This window comes from Ambystoma mexicanum, chromosome 1q (assembly GCF_040938575.1).
Source record: "Ambystoma mexicanum isolate Mex_15411 chromosome 1q, UKY_AmexF1_1, whole genome shotgun sequence".
In the NCBI taxonomy this organism is placed as follows: Eukaryota; Metazoa; Chordata; class Amphibia; order Caudata; family Ambystomatidae; genus Ambystoma; species Ambystoma mexicanum.
This window is the reverse complement of record NC_090922.1, coordinates 1,238,544,313-1,238,565,124: the sequence shown is the minus strand read 5'-3', so window position 1 is coordinate 1,238,565,124 and position 20,812 is coordinate 1,238,544,313. Positions and strand designations below refer to the sequence as shown.

The window sequence follows — 20,812 nt, the reverse complement described above, 5'->3', positions numbered from 1 at the left end:
GCAAAGTGTGTTCTGACAATTCTACGTGGCAACTTTAAAAACCTAACATGCAATGTGATTGGTTATAGGAAGGTAACTTAACATAGGTACTATATCTTTATATGGTAACGGTGAGAGGGGATTGGATAATCAATGTCAGGTGGGGAAACTAAGCCCTCCCTTCAAAATGGCTACTATGAACATGACTAAAAGTACAATGTCGAATTGGCTCTACTCACTATAGGACCCTAGATTACATTGTCCACTATGATTGGGTTGGCATCAACCCCACTCATACTTTTCCACCTACGTCTAGCAGCACGCAGAAAGAACATCCAGGTGCAGAGAAGCTCGTCTGCACACCAGCTTCCCATCAATTATGCTACAATCAATCTTCACCTCAGTAGTCATGTGTCAATTACTTCTTTGTATTTATTTGTTTATTTATTTTTTACATTTGTAGAGCGCACTGCAGCCCATAGACATCGAGGCGCTATTACATGAAGGCGTAGGCAGCAAGATTATGTAAACATAGGAAACATAAGGTACTTAGTTACAGAGAGAGGAGCGGAGCATAGTTACAAATGACGTTCGTATGCCTGTAGATATAAAGGCAGGTAGGTTTAGACAAACAGCCTAGTTTTTAAGGCTTGGTGAGAGTCAATCCCCCTGAGGAGCGAAGGTAGGGCGTTCCAATGTGAGGCTGCTAGGGCTGAGAAGCACGAATCGCCCGCACGTACTCTACAAGTCTTGGGGGTAGAAATCAGGTTGGTGTAGGCAGATCTGGTGGGCCTGGACGAGGTGGGTCGTGAGATTCTCTGGGCAAGGTAGGGGGGAGCAAGGTCATGGAGGCATTTATGGGTGAGGGAGAGGATTTTAAAGATGATCCTCTGCCTAATGGGCAGCCAGTGGACCTGCCTCCTAAGGTCAGAAATGTGGTCTTTCCTGGAAAAACCTGTCGCGGCCCTGAGGGCGTTGTTCTGGGCAAGCTGGAGTTTAGCAATGTTTTTACCGGAGGTCCCACCAAGGAGTGCATTGCAGTAGTCCAACCTGGATCCTATGATGGCCCTAGCAATAGTGAGGCCATTTTGTGAGGATAGGAAGGGTCTTGCTGCGTAGATGAGTTTGGAGTAGTATGCCGACGAGGAGGCTATGTAGTTTGTAGTTTGGCCTTGAGTCTGCTCTGTGCTCCGAGAACTTTTAAGGAGTATGGGTATGGCAGGGATACATGCGTAGTTTCACTCTTCCTTTGTCACATGACTGGACACTGTGAAATTGGCTTTTCTCTGTCTTTTCATATATTTGATTTAATTCTACCAGTTCTCTGACGTCTGTGGCTTATCTTGACCTTTCTGAACAGGATCCTCTTCTCTTCTACTTAATTGTATCCAATGTTGGCTTATTCTAGCCAGATAAGACCTTGGATTCTTGGCATGGTCATTCTTTAGCTGAGTTTTGCTCTGCCTTGATTCTCGATTTTCTTACTGCGACGCACTCCATCTGAGGACTTTTGTAACCTTTGTTCAATTCTGCTCATATACGTAGTGGACTTGTATTCATACATAAAGTGCTTCTTGAGGTATATCCTTGTAAACGTTGGCGCTTGCCGCAATCTAAAGACTATTTAGCATAAGCAAGCTTCACAATTTCTTTGCCATTTGCAGTTACTTGCATCTCTACACGTTTAAAAACTAACTAAATATCTTCATCATGTATGTGGCATATGTTTCTTCATCTTGACATCAACTTCTTCACCTTCGGCTCAAGATATCACTTATCCATAGTATCGTCTCTATATTTCGTCTCTTGTCAGAATTCTCAGGTCATTCTATCTTCTATATGTGCATCATCCGATTTCTTATGACATCACCATTCATCTTGCTTCATTATCTTCTTTGCTTCTTCGAGTATTTTATTCAAACAACCGTCCTATTGTTTAGAATGTAGGTATGGCTTTTTTTAATGGATACCTTACTGTCCAGGTTTTCTTAAGTGTTGGTATATTAATAGGTGCGATCATACTGATTGGTACTGGGCAGAGCCCATATGCTGCTCTCTGCTGATTTAACTGTTCTTCATACGTCACATACTTTGGTGTGAACGCAATAGGCAATGGGAGAGGGGCAACTGGAGTGGGGACGATACTCGACACTTCCTCTTCAGAAGAGAAACCAGGGTCTGGGACCCAAAGCAAGAAAGTAATACGAGTTATCTTCTTCATGGCAGTTTTTGGCAGGGAAGTGACTCAAGTGTGCCAGATCAAAGAAGAGAAGACAGGGTTGTGAACCCTCCTAACACTTAGAATTGGGTGTTGTAGGTGTGAAGCCTTATGAAAAGAAGACATGGGGAAGGGAGGAACTGATAACACGATTCAGAAGTAAGGTTTTCTTGACACAGGACTGTGGACATTTTTGAGTTTACAGACATCCTGACAGACACCAGAATTAAAGTGCTGGTAATACCGTTTACCGGCACATTTCCGGATTGGCAGAGTACAGGTTTTCCGATTTGGTGGAATGATTTACCTCCAGCCAATAGCTGCCTGTATTACTGGCATCAGTATTACTGGTGCCGGTAATACCAGCAAGCCCCCCATGGAGTCCTAGGGACTCCCTAGTATGGGAATTAACATACTGCTGATGCCACCTGTAATCTGAATGTAATTCCAGGAGATCAGGCGCCAGTAACATTATTACCGTTTGACGGTATCCCGCCGGATTTACTGGCGGATACCACCACACTAATAATGAGGGACCTTATCTTTATTTGAGGCATGGAAACCCTTGTTAGGTATAAGGTTGGATAGGTTTTCTCTTGCTTTCTTGTTTGATAAAAGTCTTTAGCCCCAAACATGCCACCTTTGTGTCAGCCTCCTATGTATGCACCCTTACAGTACAGATCACCTGGCAGGTATGACCTACCGTCTCTGAACTCCAGTACTTCTGCCGCAGTTGCTGGCCATAGGTGTCACAAGAGGAAATCTGCTGGGTTGTCTGCTCCGACATGGTAAGCGAGGACGAATTCGTATTGTTGTAAGTACAGGAGACATTTTTCTATCTGTACTGGTGGATGTGGTGTGGATCCTGTGAAGATGAGTATTAGTGGCTTATGGTTCATGTATACTTTGAACATCCGCCCATAGAGGTACAGGTGAAAATGGCAGTAGCCCCACAAGGCCGCAATCTCTTCATTTTTGATATGAGAGTACCTCTGTTCAGTTGGTGTGAGCGCTCTGGAGGCATAAGCAATGTATTTCACATCGCCTGTTGGCAATCTTTGGACCAGTATAGCTCCTAGCCCAACCAGGCTGGCATCCACGTATAGTTAGGTTCGCAGGATGGTGTCGTAGTATGACATTATTGTTTTGGCAGTTCTTCCTTCATGAACTCACATTTTTTGCTGTGACGGGTGAGGCCCACAACATCTAATTGGTTCAGTATGGGTGCCAAAAGTACGAGGTGCTCGGCCTTGTTGGTGGCAAACTTTAAGAGGTTGTTGCTGATATTCAACATGCCCGGGAGTCCCTTTAGTACTGTTTGGATAGGGTACTGGAACACTTCGGCAGCTGAGGAGATGCCGAAGTTCAGCCACTTGTATCCCCGCAGGCAGAGGTGGGACGAGAAGGTAGTGATGTACCAGGAGTCTCTACAGAGCTTCAGCTGCTGATAACCGCATTTGAGATCCAGTTTCGAGACAATGTGTGACCCGGTTAGGTCGGCCACGATTTCCTTGAGTGTAGGGGTGACGTGCCTCTCTTGGATGATAGCCGTGTTGGGAAGGCGTATGTCAATACACACCCATACATTCCTTAGCTGTTTTGGCTTGTGAGTAACGACCATGGGGGAGACCCAGGGAGTGGGGCCAGTCACCTTTTCTATGATGTCTGCCTTTTCAAGGTCCTGACGTTCTTTGGCTACCAATTCTCACATCTGTCACTGTGCCGAGGACGTATATTTTCAATTGTACCTTAATTTCTCCTCTCGTGAGTTCTGTCCTGAACCACCTAAGGACTAGTAGGGGGGTTTCTTGCTGCCATAAGCATATTGTAGCGTGTCTGTGACTTTTAAGGTTGGCTGGGGACAAATTTGTGTGAATGTTGAGTGGGGCATGACGTTGATGCTCCTGTGTCAACTGCCACTATGATCGGCTGTCCAGCTATGTGTATTGTGTGATGGTTTTCCACCTCGTTCCAATGCTGAAATCATGTGCACTTTCCCCCTCTTTTTTGTGGTTGGCCTGGTTTGCATGGCAGCTGCTGCTAACTCCTCTTCGTCTCCAGACTCCTCTTTGGATGAGTCTCCACTTGCTTCCACTTGCTAGGCTGCGTCTGTCTCTGCTTTGGTTTGGGGCGGTTAGGTGTCACTGGAGCTGATGAGTGGCATAGTGATCTAAATCGGCCACACGTGCTGCATGCCGTATCTTGTGCTGGGAAATTTCTCCTCCCATGACGACGTCTGCCGCACCACCCGAAGTCTTTGGGGCCAGGTATGCATATTCACCATGAAGTGGGTTTGCTTGGTTTTCTTTCGTTGGTTCTCTGTTGGGAGCAGTTTGTGACCATTGCGATGGTAGGCGTAGGGGTGATCTTCAGTATCTGCAGTGTGGTTCCCATATGCCTTGCTCTAGCATGGGCAAGTTCACACTGATGTCTGTATTGTAGTATGCGTACGAGGGGTATTCCCTTTTCACTCAGGATGATGCACCGCAGCTTCTCCGATTTCATGCCGTTGATTTGGCATCGTATTTCTCTTCCATCATCCTCAAACTCACACGAGAGTGCTAGTCGGCATAGGCATGTGAGGTATGCGTTAGGAGTTTCGGATTCAGCTTGGACCGTTGTGCAGAAAATGAAAATGTCATAATCTGGGGTGAGTTGTGGTAAAGTAATAAGTCAGTGTGCCATTGGCCGAGTCATAGTCATCTGTTGCTCTTTTGGCAGCTAATGAATTGAAGATGTGGAGTGCATTGTCCCCTACATTGAGGTGGGACTGCATCTTCCTGGGGCCTGCAATGCATCAGCAGTTCATCATGATTTTAATTTTTGGATCCATCTTGGCCCAACTGATGATGGGACTGTGTATGGGTCTAATGGTGGCATTCGAGTCCCTGACTCACTTTGACCTCGTGCTGAGGTGTGGGGGCTGAAACTGGCCGCTAGCCTGGTTGCGGTTGTTGTGCCTGGTGTGGTTATTGTTTTTCCTTGGCACTCACTGACCTGCGTTGCCTTTCTGATCCCCGGCGCTATCCTCGTTGTGATTGCTGTAGGGGATATGAGGCGATTCTCCTTTTTTTCCTAGTGGTGTGGGTCCTGCGTGTTGTGGATGGTCATCTGTGATCATCCAACTCCATTTGTTTGTCTCATTTTCTCCTTTCGCGCATGCTGTGTCTTTCTTTTTCATTCTTTTTTTCGGTTTTATGTGTTTATTGGTTCGGCTCTGGTGTTTTTTTCCCCCTTGTAGTTCAGCCGATGGGACTGTGGTGCTGTTACTGCTTCTTCCTTCCCAGTGACGGATCCGAGATCGTCACCAGTCTTGGGTCGCATAATCCTGTGTGAGGACGTGGCCGAATTGTGGCTGAGTGAGGGAAGACACGGGACAACTAAGATAAGTGGTGGCATACTCCGCAATGATCCGGAAACCCGGGCCACGCCCCCTTTATTCCTCCATCACTTCCTGGGGGCGGTGACGTGTCAAGGGAAGCTCAGCTAAACGGGGTACACTGTTTGGGACACAACAAGCATCTTGCACCACACCACTGTTACACCAGCCGCAGTGCAGGGGGGGGCCGTGACCCCATGTCCTGGCAGGGGCCCCCGCGACCCCATGTCCTGGCAGGGGGCCTCACTTTACTTCAACTCACTGTAATCGTATTTCTGATGCTTGTATCTGCTTAGATTCACAGGTGTGCATAGGCCGACATCTAGTGGAAGCTGCAGAGTATTACAGTTTGTTTTTCGAAACTCGAAAATGGGCATCGACACAGGGCGTGCCAGTAATACTATCCCTAATGTGACGTCCGCTGTACCCATGATCCCTCATGCGTCTAGGACCCTCAGATTGTATTTTTTCCGCCATACTGGTCGGAAGCATCCCGCGGAGTTCCCTGGTCTTAGCCATAATTTTGCAAGAAATCATAATATTTGCCCGTTTTCTACATCCCAACATCGAGTCACTGAAGTTCGACACTCGACGCCAGCCCGGAGAAGAAAACAAACGGCGAGAGCTGCACGACGGACTTGGGCCTAAGAAGGCCTCTGGCCTCGGCCCGGACCCTGGAAGGCCCCTGGCCTCAGCCCCTACAAGTAGGGAGAGTGGGGTGGTACATACTCACAACTCTATATATATGGGATACATTACTCACCGTAATCGTATTTCTGATGCTTGTATCTGCTTAGATTCACATGCTGTGCATAGGCCGACATCTAGTGGAAGTTGCGGAGTATTACAGTTTGTTTTTCGAAACTCGAAAATGGGCGTCGACACAGGGCGTGCCAGTAATACTAGTATCCCTAGTGTGACGTCCACTGTACCCATGATCCCTCACGCGTGTAGGACCCTCAGATTGTATTTTTTCTGACATGAGGTAGCATGAGGAGTAGTGCGAGTACAGATAATTCAAGCAGATAGAAAGAAAGGTAAGACTACAAACATCCATGCGCCTTCTCTCAGAGGGGAGGAAGGGTGGGTCGCATGTGAATCTAAGCAGATACAAGCATCAGAAATACGATTACGGTGAGTAATGTATCCCTTCTGAGGCTTGTGGAATCTGCTTAGATCACATGCTGTGCATAGATTAGCGAGCAGTACCTGAAGAAGGAGGTGGGATGTGAGAAGGGTCATGAGCAAATAAATATATTAGAACCGCTTGTCCCACTTGTGTATCTGTCTTGGAATGTGTGTCAATGCAGTAGTGCTGAGTAAAAGTGTGAATAGAGCTCCAAGTAGCTGCTTTGCAAATGGTATCAAGGGGTACATTTGCAATGAAAGCCAGAGTGGCCCCAATGCCTCTTCTAGAGTGGGCTCTTGGCGTGAAAGGCAGCGTTTTTTCAGAAAGGGAGTAACACAGCTGGATACAGTTAATAATCCACTTAGAGATGGCACCTTTAGAGACGCGATCCCCCTCTCTGCCTGTAGCTACGGAGACAAACAGTTGGTCTGTTTTCCTTAGCGATCTGGTCTTGTTTACATAGCAGAGGACCGCCCTACGCACATCTAGGGTGTGTAGTTTCACCTCAGCCGAGCTTTGTGGGTTTTGGAAGAAAGCCGGAAGCTCGATGGACTGGTTCACGTGGAATTTGGAAATAAACTTAGGTGAGAACCTAGGGTGTGTACGCAAAACCAGTTTATCCTTGTGAACTGTAAAGAAAGGATCTTCCACTGACAGCCTGAATTTCACTAACCCTTCTTATGGATGTAATAGCTACTAAGAAGGCTGTCTTATAAGTCAGGTGTTTGAGACTGCTTTTATGCATGGGTTGGAATTGGGGGGCCCATGAGTTTAGCTAGCACCACATTAAGGTCCCACCCTGGTGGTGGGTTTGAAATAGGAGGGTGAAGTCTCTTTACTCCTTCCTTGAAGGCTTTAACCACTGGAACTTTCCACCACGACACCTTGTTATGGGAGGTGGTATATGCTGACCTTCAGTGAGTTAAAAACCAGCCCTGCATCCAGCAGGTGGAGCATGTATGTAACAATAGTAGAAGGAGTGCAATCAACTGGGTTGATTTATCTATTCTGGCACCAGATAGCGAATCTCTTCCACTTGTCAAAGTAGCAGTGCCTCGTGTTAGGCTTCCTAGATTCTTTTAGGATGTCCATACATCTTTGAGGCAAATTTAGATGTCCAAACTCTATGACCTCAGGAGCCATGCTGTTAGGTTCATTGAGCTGGGTAGAGGATGTACTGTTTGACCCTAATGCTGGGACAGTAGGTTGTACCAGCCCGGGAGCTTGATGGGGTCGCACGTCGCTAGTCTGCGTAAGTGTGGGAACCACCGTTGTCTCGCCCACATGGGAGCAACTAGGACGAGCGTCAGATTCCCTGTTCATCTTGTTCACCACCTTCCTGATGAGAGGAGTTGGTGGAAAAGCGTATGCAAACATTCCAGACCAGTTCATCACAGGGTGTTCCCCTGGGATCCTGGTTGTGGGAATCTGAACGCGAATCTTGGGCATTGTTTGTTTTCGCTTGTGGCGAATAGGTCTATGGTGGGGGAACCCCACTGAGAGAAGAGATCTTCTACGATTTCTCTGTGTAGACACCATTCGTGCTCCTTTGGGAGGGGATCTCTGATTAGTGCATCTGCTAGAGAATTGAGATCCCCTGGAACATGTTGCGATGACAGGAAGATGTTCCATTTGAGTGCCCATGTCCAAATTGTCTGGGCAAGCTTGGACAGATTTGGCGAACGAGACCCTCTCTGCTTGTTTAAGTAAAACAAGGCTGTAGTGCTGTCCGTTCGAATCTGCACTGACAGATTCAGCAGGTAGGGTTCGAACGCCTGAAGCGCTCTGAATACTGCCAGAAGCTCTAGCAGGTTGATGTGATTCTTGGCCACTGAGTGAGACCAGAGCCCCTGAGCTGTATGGTGGAGGAGGTGAGCTCCCCACCCTGTCAGGCATGCATCGGTTGTGACTACCGCCTGTATCTCGGGATCGTAAAAGGGTTTCCCCTTGGACAGATTTTCTCTTGTCCACCAGTGAAGGCTTTGTAGCAGTGTTGGCGAAACGACCACTAGATCGTCCCACTAACCACTTGCCTGAGACCACTGTTTCGCCAACCATTCCTGCATGGGACGCATGCGCAGACACGCCTGATATTGTGGAATTTGCAGTAGTATATTCCGAATTCTTTCCTCTGATGGAAAGGTCAACCCCTCTTGTGTGTCTAGGATAGCTCCTAGGAACTGTTTGGAGGTGCTTGGCACCAGACTTTACTTTTCTCGTTTATTGAGAAACCCAATTCAAAGAGGAGGTTGATTGTTCTTTGAATGTTCATCCTGCAAATCGCTGGGGTTTCCCCCGTGATGAGCCAGTCGTCCAGGTAAGGGTACACCGGGATTCCCTCCCTGCGTAGGTGTGCTGCCGCCACCGCCAGTACCTTGGTGAATACCCTTGGAGCAAGGCTATACCGAAGGGCAGTACTTTGAACTGGTAGTGCCGACTGTCCACCTTGAAGCGCAAGTACTTTCTGTGCGCTGGGAACATGGAAGATGAAAATAGGCATCTTTCATGTCCAATGTTGCCATGTAGTCCCCCTTTTTTAGGAGGGGGATTACCTCTTGGAGAGTAGTCATGCAAAACTTTTGGGGCTTGACATATTTGTTTGCAGGCCTTAAGTGTAATACTGGGCACATAGTTAAATCTTTCTTTGGTACAAGTAAGTAAGTTGAATAAATACCCTTGTTTACCTAGTGTCCCGGGACAAGTTCGATTGCGTCCTTTGCTAGCAGATTGACGATCTCCTCGAGGAGAATTCTTTTGTGGTCTAGAGAATGTGTTCTTTGTCATGGAGGGTGGTTCCGGGGACGCTCTAAAAGTTCTATGCAGTATCCTGCGGACACTGTTGACAGCACCCATCTGTCTGATGTGATCCCTTCCCAAGCTCGGGTGAAGTTGGAAATGCGTCCTCCTACTGGGGATGCGTGAGAAGGGACCCTGAACGGAGCGTCACTGTTTTGGTGGAGGCGTGCCGCCGCCTCTACTGGGGCTGCCTCTACCTTTAGCCTGTCCTCTCTTATTCCCTCTACTATAACATTGGGTAGACTGTTGGTTATTGTTCCACTGCGTACCCTGGCCATGGGAATAGTTAGACCCTCTTTGGGAATTTTGTCCGCGTGTGCGGCGCAAATTGCCATTACCCCTTTGATTAGGGGGTTTGGTGGTTAGTTGACCTAGGGATTTGAGTGTTTCATACTCGTCCTTGGCATTTTTAAGCGCGTCCTCGACCGCCTTACCGAACAATAGATCTGGCTCCACCGGTTTGTCTAACAATGATGCTTGTGTTTCGGCCTTGAATCCAGACTGCCGTAACCAAGCGTGTCTCTTGATAACAGTACCCTCTGCTATCAATCTACCGGCATAATCTGCGGCATCAAAGGTTGCCTTTAAAATGCAACCGGATACGGCTCTCCCTTCAGCTGACACTCGTGCCAATTGGCTCTTTAGGGGCTCTGGGGTGGAATCTATGAGTGCCGCGACCTCCTCCGACTGGTGGCAGTTATAACTCGCCAGTAGGGTGGTGGAGTTGGCGATTCTTGCTTGGTAGGCGGAAGTGGAGGCAACCTTTCTGCCAAACCCATAGATTTTTTTGCTCTCCTTGTCGGGAGGAGCTTCTGACGATGACAAGGGTGTTCCTGCCCTCTTGCGGGTGTTGGTAACAACTAGGGAGTCCGGTTTCAGATGCTCTCTTATATACAGTCGGTCTGATTGGGCTGCCCTGAATAGCTTCTCAACCCTGGGATTGACTGCCCTGGTGAGATTGGGGTTTACCAATGAAGGGTCTATTCTTCTTTGGATGGACTTAAGGATAGGGATGGCCTGCGCAACAGGTCTCCTTTCTCCCACCAACTCTTCAGCAAAATCTCTTTCCTCTTGAGCACCCTGGGTGTCAATGTGGAAGTGGTTTGCTGCTCTAGATAGGACCTCGTTTAGGAGCGGTTGGTTGTCGACAGGGGAGTCGGTAACCGGTGGTTCCTTATCTACCGGGGAATCTACCCTGTATATTTCAGGGTCGTCCTCTTCCTCTTCTAGTTCCTCATCGTCCCCATAGTAGCCTGTCCCAGTCTGTTCTTCCAACATGCCCAAATCTGTATCCTCACAAAGGGAAGGATCTTCTTGTTCCTGATAATAAGGTTGCATGTGGAAGGGATCTGAAGACCGTGTTGTTTCGAACCAGGACTTTTTACTTGGGGGCGGTAGGATCCTTGGAGCCCGAGGGTGCCGACCCGTCGGGGTTATAAGTGAGAAAATGTTCGGGATTTTTAGAATAGAAATCTGCCAATGATGACATTCTTGACATGACTCTTTCTATGTCCTCACTGGACCACTCTCTTGATCTGGGAATGACTTTGCCTGGGGGAAGTTTCCCTGACTCATCTATAAGAGAGGAGTGTGACGTATCTGTCTGTTTGAGTGGAGTGGAATGTTTCTGTGGTGTGGAAGTAAGCTGAGACTGCTTCCTCTGTTGTTTTCCCCCCTGCCCGTGGCTGGAAGAGTGTTTGCCCTGCTTCTTTGGGCCTTCAGAGCTTTTCGAAGCCTGGCGTCGAGCTTCGGTAGTGGTGGTACTATCCTTCGACCGTGTAGGTTTGGATTCGGGAATGGGCGTTACTTGTACTGAAGCCAACTCCCGGAGTGCGCTCTGGGGGTAGAGGTCGCTTTCCCTGGGGAGCGAGGCACTTTTGGCAATAGTGGATGATTGCCTGGCGTCGTGCCAGAGGACGCCGATTCGGACTGTTCCCTATGTGCCTCTTTCCGAGAGCTCGATGTGCGCGTCGAGTCTCGGTGGGACTTTGTGTGTTTGGAAGTGCTGTAGGTTGCGCTTATGTCGCCGGGGGTCTTCCCCATAGCCACCCTGCCGGACGACCTTCAGAGGTCGGGGACCTGCACCTGGCTGTCTTTCGACGCCATGTTGCCCTCGCCGTCCGAAAGTACGGCGTCGCTGCCGTCGCTGAAGGCACCCTCCGCGGCCATGGCCTCCTGACGCCTGGCGTGGTGGGCCCAACGCTTGGTGGAACGGTCTTTTAGTGTTTTAGGCTTGAACCTACTACACGCTCAGCAATTTGCCTCGGGGTGATCCCTTGGCAAGCAGAGATTGCACGTGGCGTGCCTGTCAACCCAAGGATACTGGCGGTTGCACGTTGGGCAAAATTGGAAAGGGGTACCCTCCATATGCACCTTGAGGCAGCGGGCTGGTAAGTGTAGGAATATATATATAAGAGAATATAGAAGAGTGTAGATATGTCCACCCCCCACTCTCCCTACTTGTAGGGCCGAGGCCAGAGGCCTTCCTAGGCCCACTCCGTCGTGAAGCTCTCGACGGTCGCCTTCTTCTCTGGTTCGGCGTCGAGTGTCGAATCTCGGTGGCTCGACGTTAGGATGGAGAAAAAAGGGGTAAATATAACAATATTTTTTACAAAGAATGGCTAATGCCAGGGAACTACGCTGAATGCTTCCGACCAGTATGGCGGAAAAAAACCATCTGAGGGTCCTACGCGCGTGAGGGATCATGGGTACAGTGGACGTCACACTAGGGATAGTATTACTGGCACGCCCTGTGTCGACGCCCATTTTCGAGTTTCGAAAAACAAACTGTAATACTTCGCAGCTTCCACTAGATGTCGGCCTATGCACAGCATGTGATCTAAGCAGATTCCACAAGCCTCAGAAATATATATATATTGTCACATTTTTTCTTTTTCTTTTTGAATTCACTCTGCATTTTTAAAGAAGTTATTTCTGTCACAGAAATTATTTCTTTATGAAGGCAGAGTGAATACAAAAAGAAACTTTCTTTTTGAAGTCCGGGTCTACCCCCGTCTCATGACATGATATGATATGATAGTTTATTCATATAGCGCCTACACATAATGTGTTTCAAAGTGGTTCAAAGCATGGGAGGGAACAAGGGAAAATACGACATTCTTACAGGCCATGAACAGTAAGGATGTGAAATTAACTATCGTACTCGGCCTGACGACATTTCAGATAGTGCAAGAGCTAAGACATAGATAAGGAAAGGAGGGGGAGAGTGGAAAGGAAATGGAAACAGACAGGCGACTACCGAACTAGGCCTGACAACATTTCTGGTAGAGCCGGAGAAAAACAAAAGGTGAGGGAGAGGGGTGCAGAAAGGGAGGGGTGGAACAAAACAAGTGACTATCAACGTTTCAGATAGTGCTGGAGGGAGGGGGGACAGTAAGGGGATGAGGGAGCGACAGACGAGGTTCCTATCATACTAGGTCCACGGGCAATTCTGATAGAGTAAGTGCATAGAATAAAGTAAGGGGAGGAGGAGAGGAGATAGGAAAAGGGAGAGGGGAGGAGAGAACAGAGAGTAAGCAGACAAAAAGAGTGGAGAAGCAAGAGGGGAGAGCAAATACAATTGCAGAAATCAGTAGTAACACATAATGTTGCAAACCGGGATACAAGATGAAGATGGGAACAGCTTAATTCAGGGGCACCATGAGTACAAGATGCAAAGAAAGTCCAGCATGAGAGTTGAGAAAGGGTGATGCACCGTGAAACAATGAAGTCCATAAAAGTAAAATCCAGCATTGGCCACAAGATGGTGATGGTGAAACCAGAATGTATCAGGACAGACTCCTGTGTGTGGGAAGGGGGGGGCACAAGGGAACAACACGGGGGGACCAGAGAGGGTGGGGATGGCCTGTGGGGACCGTGTTGGTGCATGCTTACCTGCTGTTTTAGCAGGGGGTCGGACCCTGGATCCTCCTGATCTGAACAGGTCCAAACAGGAATTGCCCTTTTGTTTGATTGCCCTTCACTTTGGACGCCTGGGCGAGTGACACCCTTGATCTAAGAGTTAAGAGTAGGAAGGAAGAGGCAGGGCTAAGAATGTGGGTGGTGCTTAGGCCAGGAGACCTAGATCCACTTGCACCTGCTCCCCAGCTGTAAAGGAAAAGAGGCTGGAGAGCTCCTTAAGTAGGGAAAAGTGCGGCAAGCAGGAAGGCACCAGGTCATGGGGTGGGGGGAAGCCCTATGACCTCAAAAATAAATAGTTTATTTTTGAAGTCACTCTGCCTTCATAAAGAAATTATTTCCGTTATGGTTCAGTACTTAACAGAACTCATTTCTTTATAAAGTCAGAGTGACTTCAAAAAGAAACAATTCACTTTTTTAAGTATTATGACATGTGCGTGTGTGAGTGTATGGTAAAAGAGTGCACACAAATGTATGGGTGGCTGGGTATGCGTGTATGCGTGTACGGTGAATGGATGCACACTTAAATGTGTAGGTAGCTGCCTGGGTGTGCCTGTAAGGTGAAAGGGTGCACATATAAATGTATAGGTGGCTGCCTGTGTGAGTGTATGGTGAAAGGGTGCACACAAATGTATGGGTGGCTGGGTGTGCATGTACGGTGATAGAATGCACACTTAAATGTATGGATGGCTGCCTGAGTGTGCCTGTATGGTGAAAGGGTGCACACTTAAATGTTTGGGTGGGTGCCTGGGTGTGAGCGCGCGTGTATGGTGAAAGGTTGCACACTTAAATGTATGGGTGGCTGCATGATGAAAGAGTGCACACTTAAATGTATGGATGGCTGGGTGTGCGTGTGTATAGTATATATGGTGAATGGTGTGCGTGCTTGTGTTCAGGGGCGCAACAAAACCTCCATTTCAGGGGGGCTAGCCCTTCAATGTTGGGAGAGGCGCTAACTTCACGTGTGGTGTGGAGGAGCAAACGTATTTGTGTGCGGTCATCCAACTTCTTTACGCATTTTAGTGAGACTATTCTAGTGCGGCTTCAATGTTACAAGTAGTTAACTCTCTCCTTTAAGTTTGAAAGCACTCACTTATGGACTGCTGTGAGAATGACTGGTCTCTTGTTCCCTCTCTACCCTTCCAATCACTCCCCTGGCATGCAAGTACTAAACCCACATCACAATTTCAATTGCTTAAAAAAATGTGGTATTTGAATACAGGTACTAACAGTGAAATGCTGTATATTAGTAATTGCTGGGCCGGGCCCTTGTTAACAGCGAAACCCAGGTGCCGTTTAACATCCATGTCCTTTTCTGTCCGGCAACTGCTCTGTAGGTCAGCCAGGTTAAGTCAACATAGCCTACAATTTCAGGGGGGGGAGGCAGAAGCCCATTCAGCTCAATGGTGTTGTACCACTACTTGTGTTTAATGCCTGGATTACTTATTGGTAATCTTCATGACTCTTAGCCCTATTCTTCCTCATCCCAGTACTTGTGTATGAGGCAGTACTTGTGTACGAGGCACTATGCCTCATACATAAGTACTGGGATGAGGTAGAGGTACATGAAGGTAATGCCTCACTTAGCTACCTGTAATCTTCATTACTCCTAGTCCCACTCTTCCTCGTCTCAGTACTTACCTATGAGGCACAGAGCTTCATACCTAAGCACTGGGACTAGGAAGAGGGATGTGGAAGTAATTCTGGCCCAATGAGCTGATTTTGGAGGTTGGGGTAGGGGATGGGAGGGAGACAAGGATGTGTGGGGGGGTTGGGATTGTGCAATAAATCAATGATCGTCCATGTTCATGTTAAGCAGGCATTATATGTGGTATTAGTTGCTAGAGAGGCATTTTGGTGCAGCCAGTCTAGTCATTCCTCAGTTTGGTATGACTTTTTTAACTGGGCATTTCTGATAAAGCAGTCCTGCTAAGTGTAATAACCGGGCTAGACTGGCATTTGTGTTCTGCCAGTCTAGCCATTTCTTACTGCAGCACTGTATATTTTTCTGGGCATCTGTGATAAAATTATATAATGCGCCTGTACACAAGTGTTTTTAGGCACGACAAGATAAGAGAAGGAAAACAGAGGGAGGAGAAGACAAATTATCTTACTAAGCCTTGTGTCATTCAGATTGTGCAAGTGCGAGAACGAGAAGTGCAAGGGGAAAGGGAGGGGGGAAGTGCAAGGGAGAGGGGAGGGGAAAACAGGGCAGCAATGCTCTGAGTAAGTGCAGCCAGAGCAGCGCGGGTCTGGGTAGTGCAAGGAGAACAAGGGACTGTAGGGTTACAGTTACAGCCCCAACTGTGGGGTAGGCCGGGAGGCAGTGCAAGGTTGACTGATCAAGAAAGAGCCTGGACTCAGTGAGACTGAGGGTAGGCAAGCAACAAGTTGGTACAGCAGACAGGTAGGTCAGCACGGAAGGCAGAGAGAAAGCCGAGGAGAAGAGCTGCTTCCGGAACTTCAGGTGGTCCGGCTCAAGTTTGGGAGGGGCAGAGAGGCCATTCCAGAGAGAGGCACCTGCAGGGGAGAGGGATCTACCCCTCACTCTCTATCTGGAAAAGCCTCTAACTTTTAGGGCTCGAGAAGGAAGGTATTTTGGAAGAGAGCGTTGGATGTAGTGCGGATCCCAGCCCCAGAAAGCCTTGTAGACAATGCAAAGGGTCTTGAACTTGATCCTTGCAGCCAGCGGGAGCCAGTGGAGAGATTTCCTGGCTGGAGAGATACGGTCCTTGGGCTTGTTAAGTCTTGCAGTCCTGTTCTGGATTAGTTGCAGAGAGTAGAGAAAGGAAGATTGAGAAAGTGACTGGTGCAGTAGTCGAGCCTAGCGAAAGCCAGGGCTCTGGAGACAGTGAGCTTCTGGGGAAAATTGAGAAAGGGAAGAGACCCTTTTAGGAGGTTCTACTAGTAGTGGGACTTCTTGGTGACGTCCGAGATGTGAGGATAGAAAGAGAGAGTGGAGTTGAAGATGACACCAGGAATGAGAGAGTAGAGTAGGCTGAGGGGAGCCTGAAGGAAAGCGGAGTGTCATCTGCATAACACTGAAAGTTAGAGGTAGAGATCAGGTGGGTCAAATGGGCAAACTAGAGGTTGAAAAACCAGGGTGAGATGATAGAGCCCTGGGGAACACCACAGGTAGAGAGAGGTGGCAGAGTGAAAGGGACCAAGTTGGACCTGGGAGGGGCGGTCCAAGAGGAAGGAGGTCAGCCACTGCAGGGCCTGATCCATGATGCCCAGGTACTCACAGAGTTGAATGATCAGGATGGCTTGGTTGACCGTGTCGAAAGCAGAGGAAAGTTAAAGGAGGATCTTCACAGGTGTTCAGGAGAGCAGTTTCCGTGCCTCTGGCAGCTCTTAAGCCAGACTGATGGTCATGGAGACAACCAACAGATTCAGTGTGGAGAGTAAGCTGGCAGTTGGCCAGCTTTTCCAAGAGTTTGGGAGAGGGGAAAGTTCCAGTGGCAAAAGAATGATTACAGAAATCGGCCAAGGCTGGAGCAGGCGTGTCAACGTGGTCATTGATGGTTCTGGAGGAGCAGGCGAGCACCTGTTTCGACAACACTTCATAGATGGGACTTGTCTAGAAACCTTGTCAGGTGTTAGAGAGAAAGAGGAGAAAGGAGGATGAGAGGTAGAGAAGGCCAAACGGGGCCGAGAGAGGAAGAGGGAGAGGAAGAGGAGATAGTAGACAGGATGTCCTGAGTTTTAGCAGAGAAGCGAGAGACCAAAGCCGTACAGAGACCCTGTTGAGGGAACAGGAGAGGTAGAGACCGCAACAGGATTGGCCAGTTCCCTGCAAATTTTAAAGAGTTTGGCTGTGTTGTTAGAGGCCGCAGAGCCGCAGGCTTGGATGTGTGCTCTCTTCTTGATGACTTATTGCTTCGACTGACATTTTTGTGCAACCAGTCTAGGTATGTCTAAATGTGGCCTGGCATGCTTAACTGTAATGTTATTATGTGTCTACACTGGTCTGTATTGTACAGCCAGTTGGACATGTTTTCATTGTGGCATGGCATTTTTTAATAGCAAAGCATTAATGTTCATGTGCACTGTTGGTGATTTGCATGTATTGGATTGCTGTTACCCTACAAAACAATAGCAAACCCTGTGGTTGTTAGCCAATTTTTCTCAGAAAGTGTGCTGTATATTGCATTAAAACACATATTTATATCTTTTTCCTAGTGCAGTGTGCGGTATACCCCTTCTGCAGCACGTTCGTGCGTTTTGCGCAAGCGTGGTCATCTAGGTCGGCCCAGAGTGCGGGGTGACCCGTGATTTGTTGCCGAGTTGGGGAGGGCCCCCTCAGTATGGCTCGCAGGGGGGGCCCAGATCTAGTGTTACACCACTGCACCAGACCCCAAAGTTAGGCTGAGTGAGGATCCTAAAACTTGATGTGAGGGCTAGAAAAATCCCCCAGTGAAATTACACTGGAAGGCAAGGTAATCACTTCCTTAGACAAGTGAGGGCTCGTCTGGAAACAACTGCCGTCCTGCACAACCAGTCTCTCTGAGCAGACTTGAAGCGGCTCAAGTTGGAGACGTCTGGGCAGTAGCGCAACACAAAATGAGGGGGCCCCCAAACAAGCCCAGCTGAAGCCCCTCCCCTCCGCCCCCCAGTGCCAAACTTCTCAAAGAAGCAAAGGGGGTGCCACCATGGTGGGCAGCTGCATCGCGGGGTCGGCCGGGGGGGTGGGGGGGAATTGGCGTTATGCCAGGGCTTGGATGCATGTGGGGACACGCATGTTGTGAGGGCTCTTTTTAAATTCAGCCATATGAAATAAGAGAAAGGGGCAAGCAGAAAGGGGCAAGCAGAAGGACCAACGCTGGTGATTCGGTAGTAAAAAGAGGAGAAACAGATTAAGACGAGCTCATGCCTAGAGTGCATAAAATATCCATAACGATCACATCCTGAGACGCCAAGTGTGGCATCCTGAGCAAATAACGTGCTGTCAAAATAAAAGTCAGATTTAAAGGGTATAGAGAAGAGACTGCTCAGCGGAATGTAAAATGTACCTGTTTATAGTAGGCCTTCACGAGGGTGAAGACGAAGCCCCGGTCCATGATGGAGAACAGGTCATTCAGGAAGAAGGCGAGACTGATGTTGAGTCGCTCAATCATCTCTGTATCCTAATAAAAAATAAAGAAAGAAAGAAAGAAAGAAAAAGAATGCAACGGAAAACGTTAAAAAGCTGTTAACCACAAGCCGCAAGCTTTTCAATTACAGCGCAATCATCGGGCCATACCTTTTGAAACCGCGACACTATATCACTGGCCATTGTGCTGACCAGCGCAGTAATGTCATCCATAAAACGCTCGGGGAAGCGGCTCTTCCGCGGCGCGTCAAGTTTGTCAGCAAAGTATAAGTGATGGACCATACTTTTCACCTGCAGAAAAAGAAAAAAAAAAATCACACGTTGCCTTTTAAAATCTGGCACATGAGCGCGCCATTTGCTTCTAACGGGAGGATCTATTATCAAAACCACAGTAAGCACCGTGATGATTGCCCGACCAGACATGGTGAGTTAGAAGGGTGTGCTTTAAGTAACCCTTTCCCGCCCTCCTCTCATTTACAACTGCCTGCTTTCTATCACAGCGCAAACAGTTACACTATGGAACAAGTTCAGGGGCCGACTAGCCACGGGGCCACCTGTAAACTGCTGGTGGGCCATATCATATGTCAGTTGTCAAATTTAAATTGGTGCAACACCCTCCAGTTTAAATGTAGTTGGCAGGGGTGGTCAGGCTCACAGATTCAAGCGGTAGAGAATTGATAGGGTCACACAACAGCCCATCATCCCTGGCAGAGAACAGATCGTATGTGCTATGTTTTGATGTAATCCTTTTATTGGTTTATAAACAACAATAACTGCAAGACACCTATGAGATCTAGAATTTGAGTACAATTGATTTGCTTGCATTCGGCCAGAGACAAACATAAAGCCGCAGGCCCCAACAGCCCCTCCCCCAATAGTGCAATTCTCAGAGACACATTCACTTACATGTATGACATTTGCATAGCTAATAAGACATGGACCGGGAGGATAGCTCAGGGGCAACATGCTCACCTTGGAAGCAAAACGAAGCAGGGCAACATTGTTTTGATCCCCGGGTCCGCGCATAGAAACCTCTGGATATTAAACTGTTATAAATAACCAATTACAATGATAAGACTCTCCATTTAGTCGTTATGTCTCGCTTTGCAATTATATGAAAGTACCTGCTAGCTCCTGAAATGTTTCAGAGCCAGATGTCATTTAAGGGTCGCAACTGCAAAGGTTTCACTTGCTACCCCTGTGGACTCCCTGGCTACGCCTAAAAAAAATTGTTTTTTTTTTTTAAATGGTGTGTCATGGGCTGCGGCCAGCAGCATGTGGCTCTTTGTTTCTGGAGTGGTTTTGTGATAGCTATAGGCAGTAAAATAGTTCAGTGGGTGGAGTGCTGGCTGTTGCAATGTGTGTGTGATCTGCAGGTTGCAGGTTCGACGTCCAGCAAGGTCAACTCAGCCTTTCATCCTGCTGAGGTTGATAAATGACTACCAAGTTTTGTCCTTGTTGCTCATTAACTGCTACTGGAATCCTGCAAAAATAAACAAATTTGTCTTTACCTCAGCGATAAGTACTTTAATGGATGAAGCAATCGTGAATTATAATAATCTGATTATAATCTGCTGCGGTGATCTAAATGGCTCACTTAAGCATGACCCACACACCAACTCCTACTGCCAGCTCGCTTATGAGGAGCTGGGCGAGAAAGAACAGTGCTGGACTGACGTAATGGAGTCGCATGATTGTGTATTGCTGAATGGCAATGCGCGGGGTGACATACCGGCCCAGCCTACCTGGCATCGCCAAGCTACGCATAGCATCATTGACTACTTCTGGGTTTCCAGCAATTTTGAGGCGAAGGTCATCTCGCTACATTCCCTGAAAACGTTTAAGAGCGATCATTCACTGCTAAAACTCGATTGCCTACTGACGGAGTCGCCCTCTTTGCCCTTATATTCCGAATCGGTAGAAACAAATTCAAGTGGCAACCGATTAAGACTAAAGGTCAAAGCGATCTGTTCCTTAACGGAAAACCTGCTTGACTCGCCAAATTGTGTAGACTACACTCCGCTTCTCATGAATCATATCATAACCATCAAAGATAGCTTCCAGCAACACAAGTTCCATAATCATCTGTTTAGCAAAATGCTTGATGACAAAAAGAAAGAGCTCAGAAAAGATGTCCGCAGAATAAAAAACCAAAAAAAATGTACCCAGTTTGATTAAGCTGGAGGAAGTAAAAGCTAGACGCACGACTTATAGAAACTGGATGAGATCCCACAGAGCTATTGTTGACCAAGATCGTGCTGAACTGATGATGAAGCTACTGATCACAAAGAATACACGCAA

General features: G+C 47.8%; 1 protein-coding gene and 1 long non-coding RNA gene across 15 annotated transcripts in view; one reads left to right on the top strand and one right to left on the bottom strand.

The window, feature by feature from the left end:
• DOCK7 (dedicator of cytokinesis 7) overlaps positions 1-20,812 on the bottom strand; it is a 1,498,361-nt gene that overhangs the window by 608,144 nt on the left and 869,405 nt on the right. For all 14 annotated transcript variants that reach the window (XM_069642017.1, XM_069642019.1, XM_069642018.1 and 11 more), the window contains 2 exons: positions 18,662-18,802; positions 18,432-18,545 (listed from right to left, as the gene is read on the bottom strand). In XM_069642017.1, coding sequence (XP_069498118.1) covers positions 18,432-18,545; positions 18,662-18,802 — 255 coding nt within the window. The remainder of the gene's footprint in view (positions 1-18,431; positions 18,546-18,661; positions 18,803-20,812) is intronic.
• LOC138544921 (uncharacterized) overlaps positions 1-20,812 on the top strand; it is a 191,407-nt gene that overhangs the window by 82,368 nt on the left and 88,227 nt on the right. The window lies entirely within an intron of this gene.